We start from the raw sequence: 13,683 nt of genomic DNA on the forward strand, positions 1-13,683 counted from the left end.
CGACACCACATCACAACCACTAAAGGCAGAACAGAATTCCTCTCCCAAGTACGGAGCAGATCTCATGAATGGCTTCATTTCAGGCTTCATCCTTGACCAAAGGCATTCAGCAGTTTTGCAAGACCCAGCTCTTTCAAGGATGGAAGACACAATACTGCTATTACAGTCACATTGTGTCATTGGCTTTAATCATCAATACCCTGTTACCACTTAGGACTGAATCTTTTGCATACACAAACATTTATTTATCTGCCTCTTCATGAGTACAAGGAGATACATTGTTCAGACACATTGCTTGATTGGACTGTGCATTGCCCACTTTGGTCACAATGATTGTATTTATTATTTGGATGCCAACAATTGTGTCTGCTAGAAAATGAAAGAGCTCTGATTTGTTTGTGTTGTCTTGCAAAAAGTTGAGCCAATTAATGGGTGTTTTGGTGAGGTCTGTCACCCTCCTTCTCATTCCCTTCCCTTGCTTTGTTCTTGCCTCAGCCCTCAGACTAGATGCAACGTAAACATCAAAAACTGTATCTGAGTGCTTGTACTTTGTCACATAAGCCTCTACTGCAGGAATACCATTTTGCATGGCATACTGACGTAAAGATTTTGTTGCTAGGGTTGCCAGGATATTCACCGATGTTGAGCCATCGATGACAGTAGCATCTGCCACTAGTTCAAGATCTGGCATCTCGATTTTGGATTCAAAGATCTCTTGGTTACATGTAGCTGTCCATTGTCACTCAGAGAGACAGGGAATGGAGTGTTTTCATGCTGAAAGAATTGTATTACGTCATATGCCCTTCTTTGACAAGAAATGAAAAGTTGAGAGAAAAGATGGAAGTCCTATTTCAGTAGTTTCACAGAGTTTCACAGCAGTGATGTCACCAGTGTACCCTTCACTCATTACCATCACAGGTGGATTTTCAAGTGGCTTTATATCAACTAACCCTTGATTTGGTGCTTGTATCACAAAATGTTCAATTCTAGCAAAATTTGCACTTAGCTGCCCCACTAATTCTCTTTACTCTTCAGCCACAGATGCTACAGTTGCTCAACACAAAGCACCTCACAAATGTTCTGGCTGTACCATAGGATTAAATTGGATCAAGGGAAACCCTGCTGATTGTTGGGAATATTTTTAAACTGAATATAAGCTGACTCACTATTTAGTATTTAATAATACTCTACATGAACACAGATTGCTACATGTAGTACCTTTAAGAAATACTGACTACATCAGCAACACTATGATCATAATATCATCTGTTTGAAGCAGCATTTTCTAAAAGCTTGCAAACTGCATCTCTGATCAAGCTGTGGACATTGACAACTGAATAAGTCTTCAGTTCAATTATAGAATAAAATGGCATTTGTTTGATCTAACAATTTGTGTGCTTGTGAATGTATATGTTGGTGTTTGTGGTAACGTGTGAGTCGCAGAATATAACTTGGACTATGCGTCAAATATTCAGTATGGGCATGCACAGTGGATGTTTTTCATGTCAATGGCAGTTTGAATGTTCACACCATTAATACCTCCCTGAGATTACATTTCCATGATAAGGAAAACCAACTTTTTTGAACTTCACCTTAAAATCAGTTGTAGCATCTGTCAACCCTTGTCACCAGAAGGTTTACAGTGCCATATTGTTATGTGCAGTCTTTAAAAAAGCTAGTCATAACTGTTGCTCTTGTTTTTTGGGTTGTTTTTTTTTTTTTTTGCTTTAATGTGCTGTTTTACTGAACAAGAACAATTTTAAAAGCTGTTCAATTGCATATTATAATTTGTTCTTTCACACTTCATTCAGAATCTACAAAGACTGAAGAGATACAGATGGAGTTTGTAGATGGAGGGGAATATAGAGCAACATACTTTAGTTACATTGCTCAAAAGGTTGTGGTTTGAAGCTGTTTGTTATTATTAAACTGTAGTGTTGGGTAAAAGTTACTCAACCCAGCTCAATCAAAACCCATTCAGCCACTTCCCCACATTACATAGCCTGTACCAAATGCAGGAAAAAAACAATGAGACCTCATAGCTTAACAAGCAGCTAGTGCAGAGGTTGACAGTATTGACTTATCACCAACAGTTAGCTTAGCTATAATAATGGTATGGATGTGTTCCAACAGATAAGCCACAGGATTCATACACCTTCCAACTCTAAACAAAACCTAGGACATCCCCAGATGTACCTGTAGCTAAGAAGACACACCATTTAAATAAGACAAATGTAGTTACCTGAAATTGCAACCCCTAGCTGGTTCCCACGCCCCACCTCCAGCCCCTGCACAGAGCTAACAAGTCCCAGACCAGTCTGCCCACTGAAGACACATGGGTATTGCTCCTCCCATCCAACTCCTGGTAACAGAGCCAACAGACCAACCCTGATTAGTGTAATGCAATTACTGAATTTAAAATTTTGAGTGCAGTCAATAACTGGTAAACTATTTAAGAATCCACTGTACATGTTACAGTAATGTGTATAATATGTTACACCTGACAGTGTTGAATGATTTGCTAAATGTTGGTTATAAGGAATTACCAACAGCAATTTTACTAACTGTAATAAGTAATTTTACCAAGACCCATGTTTAAATTGTTTAAATTGTTGGAAAGATAGATGTCTGTTGTTCTGTAGTCATACCAAGATGGTCAAATGGAACAAAATTTTATTTCAAGTTTATGATGTGGACAAAAACTCATCTATAACAGGCCTAGCAAAAAGTGATGTGGTAAACTTATAGCACAGCAGACTGTAGTAGCTTTCTATGGTGGCAAATACATCACAGAGATTCGATTATTTGCAGTTTGAAAGAACTGTTCTTATGTTATCTTTTTTTTTCTTTTTTTCTTTTTTTTTTTACCTTTTTAACCGTGGTTAAAAAGAAAAATTGTTTTAAACTGTGTAGTAGGAGCATGTATGTAAGTGGATTTGTTAGGAAACCTGATCTGGTGAGCAAGGGCTTAGAAATTTGACTCTAGAAGGGCTAGCAAAATGAAGCTGTTAAACACACATTGGGATAAAGAATGTCCTTCATGACATCTTTCACACAAACCAATATTTCACAAAGGGTGAGCATTCAGGTGACTTTGCTCTGCCATTAACATTGTGTCAACTTAAAATCAAAGTTATAGTTAAACAGCTTTTTTCTCGGTTACGGAGCTGATCATACGGCAGAATCATTGTCCCTTGTTGAGTAAAAACTGAACAGGCATTTTTTTCTAATTGCCAAGAAACAGTACGGTGAAAAAAAAGAGGACTCCAGACTATACCTTTTTCCAGAGATGATTTGCACATGATAATTAGAACTGCTGTTTTTACATAGAATTATTTGGATGTTTAATCACTCTAATGACAAATTACCTGGCATTCACATCCAATTTCATGTCAGCCCTGATTCACCAAGATTTTCTTTTGGGTTTAAAGAAAACAGTAATTTGCATCCTAATTATTTTATAGAGGGTTTTCTCATTTTTCCTCTTACTCAGTTTTTAAAAATAGTTCCATCTTCACTATTCAAGGTGGTAGCCAACTTGTGCCAAAACAAACTGGATGTTTGTCTCCTCTCACTGACGTTAACTTTAAGATTGAGATCACTTTTACCTCCAGAACAGCTCTGCATCTGAGAAATGTTTGTAAAACTATAACTACATTTTTTGGTGTTATCATAAAAAAGCAAGAGGTTTAAGATGATCAGAGAGCCAGTAAGAAGTAACACACACATCAATCATTTCTATTATCATAGCAATCTGTATTTTGGATAATAAGTTTAATTTTATCTAAATTAATGTTACTGAATGTGCTGCGAAATAGAAAGAAGTTTGTTACATATTAGGAGTTTATTCAAAGTTTTCCTTCCTACTCAATAATGGGATAATTTGTATTTAGCACATAAAGTTTATTAGTTTACATTTGAAGATTTTACTCTCCTTTAAAAGTTTCTTAAATGATGTTGAGAGAGAATGAAATATACCTAACTAAAGTGACCACTTTGATATAAAAAAAATATATGCATATCAAAAAAAAAAACCTTTGATCTCTCTGGCTCACCCTTGCACACCTCTTAAGCCTTTTGACAATTATATCAGATTATATCAGAAATTAAATCTGTGACATACCTATTTTTTCAAATTGCTTAAATCTTGATTTCTTAAATTGATATGCCAAGTTTATTTTCATGGATTTGGATTAAGTCATTGCCTGTTTCGTTTTTCTGTCCATATATATATATATATATATATATAATTAATTATATTTCATAAAACCCCTATGCTGCCCTCTAACATTACTACCTGTCTTTCTCCAACCCCAGGAGCTGAATTAGTCATCTCAGTACTTGAGGATCCATTAGCGCACCCCCCTGTAGCTCCTCGTGCACCCTTCATTCACACTCCCTCAACACACCACCCACTCCTCACCATTATTGAGACCACCAAAGAGTCCCTGTCCAAGGCCACTGAGGCGGGGGTACCTTGCTTGTCGGACCGAGGCAGCGATGATTGTGATGATGATGGCTTGGTGATATCGGGGTATGGCTCTGGGGAAGCGTTCAAGTCTAACCTGCCCCCTACCGATGATGAAGATTTTTACACGACCTTCTCCTTGATAACAGATAAGACCTTGTCCACGTCGGGCTTTGAAGGTGGCTACAAAGCTCACGCGCCCAAGACTTTTAGACAAAACAAACATTCAGTCTCCAGACGCGGTAGGACTACCACTACCGCCATACCACTTACCGCCGACCAGAGCCGCACCACCGCCACCTCTGCCTTCACTGCCACCCTCCACAATGCTCCCGCCAAACAGCTGGCTGGCAAAATGAATAACCGCGAGCTAAAACCCCAGCCCGACCTAGTGTTGCTTCCATTGCCCACATCCTTTGAGGTAGACAGCACCAAGCTGAGGGGCCCATTAATAACCTCCCCCATGTTCCGTAATATACCCACAGCACTCCCCACAGAACCGGGCGTCAGGCGTGTTCCAGGGCCCTCAGAAGTGGTTCGTGAATCTAGCAGCACCACCGGGATGGTCATCGGAATAGTGGCAGCCGCTGCCCTGTGCATCCTCATCCTTCTTTATGCCATGTATAAGTACAGGAACAGGGATGAAGGGTCCTACCAGGTGGACGAGAGCAGGAACTACATCACCAACTCAGCTGTGCAGAGCAATGGCGCTGTCATGAAGGACAAACAGCAGAGCTTGAAAGGCAGCAACAAAAAACAGAAAAATAAGGATAAGGAATATTATGTGTGACTGTGAGACTTATGTCAACATGAGACATTAAAGAAAGAAAGCACTAAGAGAACATTTACTTTCCGCAAGGAGCTATGACAAATGATGGTATAACATGGATGCGCTGAGTAGTTGAACTGATGACATGTACTGTAATATAAAGCACACTTACTATTGTAAGCATAACGAGAAGGCTAAATAGCAACTTTAGAGACCTTCCTCTTCTATCTGGTCAGAGACGTTATCAGTATAGAAATATTTCACAGCTACATCATTCTCCTAAGTGACTTTTAGAGCAATGTGATCCTTGGCATTAAACAAAAAACTTTTTTGTAAAATCACAAAAGGCTCATAATCTTGACCATTTTCAGCATGTAAACGACATGTAGTGCTTAACAAGAGGGTGTCAGACACACGATCGTTGTCAAAGTAAAAAAGGACTCTTGTATCAGAATACGACAAAATTTGTATGGTTTATACATAAAAGTGTGGTATCTTACTTATTTTTGCTTTCAGCAAATGAAAAAAAAACCAAAAAGAACAGCAAGAAATTTTCTGTGTATAAAATGAAAGCAAGTGAGCAAATTGCCATGGGCAGATCTAATTGAATCTGTTCATTCTGGGATCTGATGTACCACAGTTATTCTCATTGTCTGACAGACAGTGACTCACTTTGTGGAAACATGTGGTGGTTGTCTTGGTAAAAACCAACTGATTGTAAAATGCATGCCATCCTAATTTTACAGTAAAGTACAGTACAGTAAAAGTCCAGTATACAGTGTTACACTTGGACCATGTTCTATCTAATGCCAAGACAGTTCATCATCTGATCAGAACTTAGCCCCTCCCCTCTTTTTGAAGCCCTCAAAGATATTAATCATGGAAAAAAATGATTCTCTTAAAGAAAAAGTCTATTAATGATGCACAGCAAGTGGTGGTCTTATCTTTTTGCAAAACTGTATGTTGGTTCATTGCCTATCATTCCGTTTTTCTATGGAGGTGTCAGGAGAGAGACAAATGCAGTACTACAACATTGTTAACAAATGTGTATACAGAAATAAATCAAATGGTGAAAGTGTGAGTTCTATCTGCTGTCACAGTCGACTGTGTCAAAAACAAGAAATTTGTTTACATATTTTATTACATGCTAGCTGTTGTAATTTGTAGGTAGGATATTGTACATATACCATGACAGTTGTAATTTTTTAGTACCTCTATTGTACAGACTGGACATATGGTTTATCAGCATATTTCATGACAAAATCTATTAACTGTTAATTTACATGGAGAAAAACTTTAGTCAGAATGTGGAGAATCATATTGATATTTCATATAAAATAAAAATGTATTGTTAGCCTAGAGATCTAACCAGAGATGTTTCTAAAGTTGCATGAATATTTAACTACTTGCAGTTGTCCAACAAATACAAGGTGCCCTTCCTTCTGTATCATGGCTTTCTTGTTCTGGGTTACACTAGTGTTATTTCTTTTTGGAAGAGAATAAAGTCAGAGTTATGACAGAGAGAAAAATCAAAAAGGCTGTAATGGTTGGGGGTTCACAGTTAAGAAGAGCTGAAATTGTGGTATTTTTGTTGTTGTTTGTTGTTTTCTTTGTTTTTTTTAATCGGACTGGTCACTTCAAATCATTGTCTTGTCATCTTTCTTATCATTAGTTAACATCTTGTTTTGACAATATTTTACTGTCCAATTATGTTCCCATTCTCTGCCATTGTCATTTAATACTTTGTTATTTAATGATGTGGAGGTGAAGTCTTTTTCTTGCCTGAAATTCAGATTTTTGTGTTATAATTGGTACTTTTCATAACCTTTTTTCATTACTTTGATAACAAATAAAACAAATTCTAAAATATCTTTTTATTTTTCTCTGAAAGTACACTGTAGTCCTTGGACTACAATCGAAATCCAATTATGCATTTACTTATGGAAATACAACACCGCTTTAACATTTTCCCTCTTTCTCAGCATGGAGTCATTCAGATTCAACAGGAAAGAACAAATGAGGCAGCTTTATGCCCCTGAAAGCTTGTTTTTTCTCCCCAACTCAATATACCTAATTACCAGAGATCAAATTTCAAGTTTTGTTTTAAAAAAAATGGTTTGACAGTCAAGAACACCAATCTGCTTTAGATTTTGTTTCAAATGTTGCTAAATTCTGATTGGTGCAGTAAGGCTACTTGTTAGGGTGATACCATGCTCAATGATGGAGATGCATTATGATGTAAAATAATGCACTTAGTCAATGTTTTTGCTATTTACTTTTAACTGTCACGGCCTGACTATGAAGTCAAGACAAAAGAGAGGGGGACACAGGCTGAGGGCAAATAATGAGACATTTATTTAACTAAGAAGTACAACAGTAAACACAAAACTGACTAAGAATATAATGGGATGTGGTCATCAGTAGTGAGGGTGCGTGTATGCATGAATGCAAAGTGTCATGTGAGGAAAAGATGTTGAATGGCTGAAAACAAAATAACAATGCACCGGGAGGAGGAGAACCTTGCAGCTAGAAAGCCAGGGTCTTATGGGATGAGAGTACCGGGTCCAGGTGCTTCCAACTACCTTGATCAGCTCTCCACCCTCTGGGTGCCTGCTGCATTATAGAAACAGAATATAAGCACAAGCGGGTGGACCGTCACATTACTCACTGGCAATAATGGACACTGGAACATTTTATGGTCTAAAGGGGTAAAAGGAACCTGATGGAGTAGGGTTTTTCTTAATGATGCTGAGGACCAGGAAGTGAGGAACACCGGAGTCCACAATCTGGTCTGAGAGGCAGTTATGTAAGTTTCACTGCTCCAGAGCAAACACACAAAAAACACATATTCTTGCTCCTTAAACAATTAGACATTTCTTCAACAAGTGAACTATAGCATGAACAGCATTTTGAGAAATGTAGGGTTGAATGGGGTGGATGCAAGAAACAGGAGAGAGTAACATGAAGTCCTGCAAATATACTGTGTTAACTATAAAAGCAGAGTTCATAAATGTTAGACCCATCTCTGTTTCACAACCAAGGCTTCACACAGAGTGAGACACCAGAAAATTAAGATGGATGTCTATAAAATTTAATTGAAAAAATACTTATTATTGCATACAGTTAAAGAAATGCAGGTGATAATAAGTATGAATGTTCTCATACTTCCTTAATGCATGTGTTCATATATTTTCCCCCAAGGCCAACAAAGGAATTTAGCTGACTAATATGTGAAGTTGCGACAGCTACAACAGCTCAGTTTGATTTATCTTTGGTAAGCCATGAAAATACAGCATGTCCTCTGCTGCTGGGTAAAACTTCTTCCAGACGTCTAACTGTTGTTACTGCTTTAGCTATGTATTGTTGTATAGGATCCAATAAGATTTTAATGTGGGTGTTGTTGTTACTAAGTATTTGTACCTTTGTTTGATATGCCTCTCGATCCAATAGGACCCTTCCTTTGTCCGCCTATAGAATGGTGAGCTCTGTCACAGTTCTCTGTTCTTTTGGCAGAATGTTTGATTTGGGGTGACATTGTTCTACTTAAAATCCTGCCTACATTTCCTGGTAAAAAAGGTCAGCTTTGTTCTTGCTTTTAATCTGTTGGCATGCAATCTCGTAGTGGCTATGATTTGGCGTGACTGCATCCAGTGGACGTCGGAGAGACCAAGGTCATTCTCATGACCTTCACCCCAGCCACCTTCTCCAGTTCCTTCTGGGGGATTCCATGGACTTCTCAGGTGGCTCTGGAAGAAAAGGTCCACAGGGAAGCACCCAAAAAAACTGGGCTCATTCAGCACAAAAGCTCTGTCTTTACCATGACAGTCTGGTACAATCACATAATTGTCATTATGCACTAATCTCTTTGTTGAGGTTAAACCCTATTTCACTCCATCCACTGGGAAGCTTAAAGTCACAGTCCAATAAAGGCAGCAGAACTACATCATCTGCTAAAAGCAGAGATCATCTCTCAGCTACAACACAATGCATCAGTTTTAAGGTTCAGGAATGTTCACATAACCAGTAGCCCAGTATGATATAAGTATGATAGGAATGTTCCCTCAGTGTGAGCGATCATACCATGAGAGATATGAGATGATCATTTATTGATCAGTGTCAGTGTGAATAATTTCTTATTTAAACAGTAATGTGCTATAAACGTTTCATTGCTGGGGACTGTTCTGAAAACCTTTTATGATGTGACAATGTTTGGTTAGGTCTAGGCACAAAAACAACTTGTATGGGTTTAGGGAAAGATCATGATTTAGGTCAAAATAAGTACTTTGTTTTAAATTTAGGGTTAAGTTACGGCAATAACAGCATGGTTAAGGTTAAACACAATGTTAACCCATGTCTTCTGTATTAAAGTCTGATAGTTTGTTTACCCATCGATCCACGCCAACCTCTTCTGTACATGGACTTTGTCACCCTATAATAATGTCACCTGATTTCCTCCTTTGTTCCGATCATAATTACTGCTGCCGCTAGAGGGCTTTTCTTCTTCAAATTTTTCTCCCAACTCATAATGCAGTGACTGCTTGGTAATGTGATAACTTGTCAAAACCAGCGACAAACTTTTGTGTATTCCTTCCTCTAACAATATCCTTATTGTTAGAGGATATTGTTTGTATATGTAGAAAGCTACATATACAAACACTTCATGTTTGTATATGTAGTTATGAAGAAAGCTAAAACTGTCCCATAAAGGACCCAAGACAGGATCAGGTTCAAAACTGTAAGTCTCATATAACATCAAAATATCTTGATACAACTGAAATAGCAAGCATGACATGACTAACATGGTAGCATGACAGCAGGAAAAGTAAGGCAAATAAGTCTGAATAATCATCACAAAATAATTCTTAATTATACTGGCATTTGACATGTTAACAGTATACAAACAAATAAACTTACACACACACATATACATATATATATATATATATATGTGTGTGTGTGTGTGTGTGTGTGTGTGTGTGTGTGTGTGTGTGTGTGTATATATATATATATATATATATATATATATATTAGATATACATATTAGATATACATATGTGGAAATGGCGGAAAAAAGAAACAGAATGTTAGTCAACAGGCACAGCTATACATCAAAAAATAAATATATATATGTTAAAGCCCATATATACCAAGGTCCAATATTTCATGAAGTTGGGATATACTGAACAAACCTGGTGGCATTGTATGTTACTTGAAATCGTAAGTCTTCTAAAGGAAATCAAGGAAAATCAAAGAAATAAAAAGGAAAACTAAAGCGAGAAAATGGTGTCTCCTTCCCTCCACTGACCCCCAACAGAGAGTAACAATTAAATTCAGGTTCCAATTAAAGCTGCAAGCAGTGTTGAACGGGACTTCACACCCTTGCGCACGTCGGGGCACGGTGCAGTCCAAGGGCTTCTGTCACGGGCATGTAGATGTCTCCAGACCTGGGCTGACAGGTCTGACTTTACAAACATGTGAAGTTTGGTGCAGAGTGGAGCATGTACAATAAAGTTATAGCAATTTCCTCTGTCATGGCAAAACATCAAATCTCAACGGTGTGAGGATGACAATTTTCTGCAGGGTGTGACATGTCTGTCTTGCTCATCCCTGTGTCATCAAAATTATGCAAGTTTTGGGCCCATTCACTTTAATTTCAATAACTAAATTAAAATTTTATGAGTTTGTGTGTAAAAGAAATTCACTTCCTAATTTTCATCGTCTATTTTTAGAAAAGGAAAGACTTTTAACGCACATGACCTGGTCAAAGTTTGATTGAAATGTGTACTGTCAGGTGTGTAGAGACAATAAGTAACTGCAGTTGGACACAGAAAAATATTCATATATTTGAATGGAGAGTGTGAGCGAACCCACACCTTTTTGAACATTTACTGTTCCCACATAGTTTTAGATACAAACTTCATTTGAACTTTAAATGAGTCACAAGACTTTGACATATAAATCTTGAATTTACATGTGGTTTCTATCCTTTGCTGTTCGGGGCGTGGCACAGTCCAAGGGATTCTGTCACAAGCATGTAGATGTAGTTTGTATTTTGTGTTTTTCACCTTGTTGTATGACAATTGATGTAGCTTTTCAGTTTTACTACTTATTAAAATCCACAAGATTCATTTGGTACACTTACTCTGGAGGGACAGAGGAGAAGCTGCTGGCTTCCCATAATTCATCTTTTATTCAGCTCATTAAATAAAAACGAGCAATGTTAAAATGGCAGTTTTAAAAAAATATACATATATATAAATAGAGAAGAGATTTCATTAAAATAGGAATATACAAGAGGTGTAAGTCAAAATAAGTGCTAAAATTGTTTAAAACACATACACACAAAAGAGAACACACCATGGGTTAGTATTAAAAAATAATTTTAAGTACTAGGAATAAATATTTAGTTATTTCAAACCACATTTAATACTGTAGTGGATTAGTAAATTCATACCATGGGGAGGGGAATTATTTACATGGGAGATAAACTGCTCTTAAAACATTTGCTCTGAGATAATTATGATTTGTTTATTTGAAAGAAGTACTTTCAGCAGGTGAGTATCCTTATTAATAGAGTAATTCATTTAAAAAGAGGGGATGTGTATATAAGATATGTGTACGCCAACCCTTTAAGGTGCCAAGTTTATGCAGGTTATAACTGTCTGGTTTTATAAGTGCTATAAAAAAGTGTGTGCAATAGAGGAATTAAGTGCAATTCATAAAATGTAAATACAATAAAATATAATAAAATCAAACAACTATTCACTCAAATAAGATAACATACATTCAAGTAATCATAACATATAAGATATTTTTAAAGGGGATGTATTATGCTTTTCCTTGTTTTCAGACATATATATATAATATCACAATGTCAGATGTTCATGTTAAAAATGGCCGATGTGTCAAAAAACGAGGTAAATGTATGTAGCAGTAATCCCTGGGAGCAAAATGCAGCAGCTTCAGACTGCTCTGAACACTCAGTTTCCAACGGTTTTTTCTACTTTTGGCCCAAGCTGACGTCAGTTTGTGACGGATTTCTTTATATGGACACGTGCACAGCGCGTGAGTTCGCTGCTCTGCTCCGGGAGTAGTTACGCCAAGCCATGACGCCAGCAAAGTAAAATGAGTAGTTTGTTGGAGGTGTTCAGTTTGTGTGCTGGTTGTCTGCAGCTCTTCATTAAACATCTCACTGTGCCTCTTTCTGCTTGTACTCTTCCTCCCTGTGTTATTTCTAACTGATCCTCTGAACAAATAACTCCAAATAGCTCCATATAAGTCTATTATTTCTTACAATTAGTGATTTTGGATAATTCTGGTTCGGATCTGATGAAAAACCACTAATTTCAGCTCAATGACATGGGAAGTACCTTTTCTGCTGTTATCTTGGCAAAACACTCTTCTTTGATGCACAGTGAGTGATTTTGGATGATTCTGGTTGAGATCTAATAGAAAACCACTCATCTCTGCACCATGACATGGGAAGTGCCTTTTCTGCTGTTATCCTCGCAAAACACTGCTTTTGGAGGCCCAGCACGTGGGAAAATGCCAGAAATGACAGATCCAGATACTATGCTGTGTATGATGAACCTGCTCATACAATTAGTGATTTTGGATGATTCTGGTTCAGATCTGATAAAAAAAAAACACTCATTTCTGCACCATGACATGGGAAGTACCTTTTCTGCCGGTGTTCTTGCAAAACACTCTTTTTTTTATATAGAATGAGTGATTTTGTATGATTCTGGTTCATATATGATGAAAAACCAGTAGATTCTGGACAATGACATGGGAAGTACCTTTTCTGCTGTTATCCTGGCAAAACACTGTTCTTTGATTCAGAATAAATGGACAAAAGCCAAAGGAGAGATTATGAATTATTATTCTGTGTAAGGTGAAAGTAGTTATTTTGGATGATTCTGGTTCAGATCTGATAAAAAAAAAAAACACTCATTTCTGCACCATGACATGGGAAGTGCCTTTTCTGCTGTTATCCTGGCAAAACAATCTTTTTTGATGCACAATGAGTGATTTTGGATGATGTGGCTCACATATGATGAAAAACCACTCATTTCTCCACTATGAAATGGGAAGTGCCTTTTCTGCTGTTATCCTTGCAAAACACTGCTTTTGGAGGCCCAGCACGTGGGAAAAGGCCAGAAATGACAGATCCAGATACCATTCTGTGTATGATGAAACTGCTCATACAATTAGTGATTTTGGATGATTCTGGTTCAGATCTGATAAAAAAAAAAACCCACTCATTTCTGCACCATGATATGGGAAGTACCTTTTCTGCTGGTGTCCTTGCAAAACACTCTTTTTTTATATATAAAATGAGTGATTTTGTACGATTCTGGTTCATATATGATGAAAAACCAGTAGATTCTGGACAATGACATGGGAATTACCTTTTCTGTTGTTATCCTGGCAAAACACTCTTTTT

The 13,683-nt window shown here is 37.3% G+C and overlaps 1 protein-coding gene across 1 annotated transcript; it reads left to right on the forward strand.

Moving 5' to 3' along the window:
• Window positions 1-4,274: 4,274 nt before the first annotated feature.
• Window positions 4,275-7,152, forward strand: LOC137199223 (neurexin-3-beta-like). Its single transcript, XM_067613353.1, has one exon. The coding sequence runs from the start codon at window positions 4,275-4,277 to the stop codon at window positions 5,256-5,258; it is 984 nt and encodes a 327-aa protein (XP_067469454.1). The 3' UTR covers window positions 5,259-7,152.
• Window positions 7,153-13,683: the final 6,531 nt, after the last annotated feature.

Source organism: Thunnus thynnus, chromosome 16 (assembly GCF_963924715.1).
Source record: "Thunnus thynnus chromosome 16, fThuThy2.1, whole genome shotgun sequence".
Classification (NCBI taxonomy): Eukaryota; Metazoa; Chordata; class Actinopteri; order Scombriformes; family Scombridae; genus Thunnus; species Thunnus thynnus.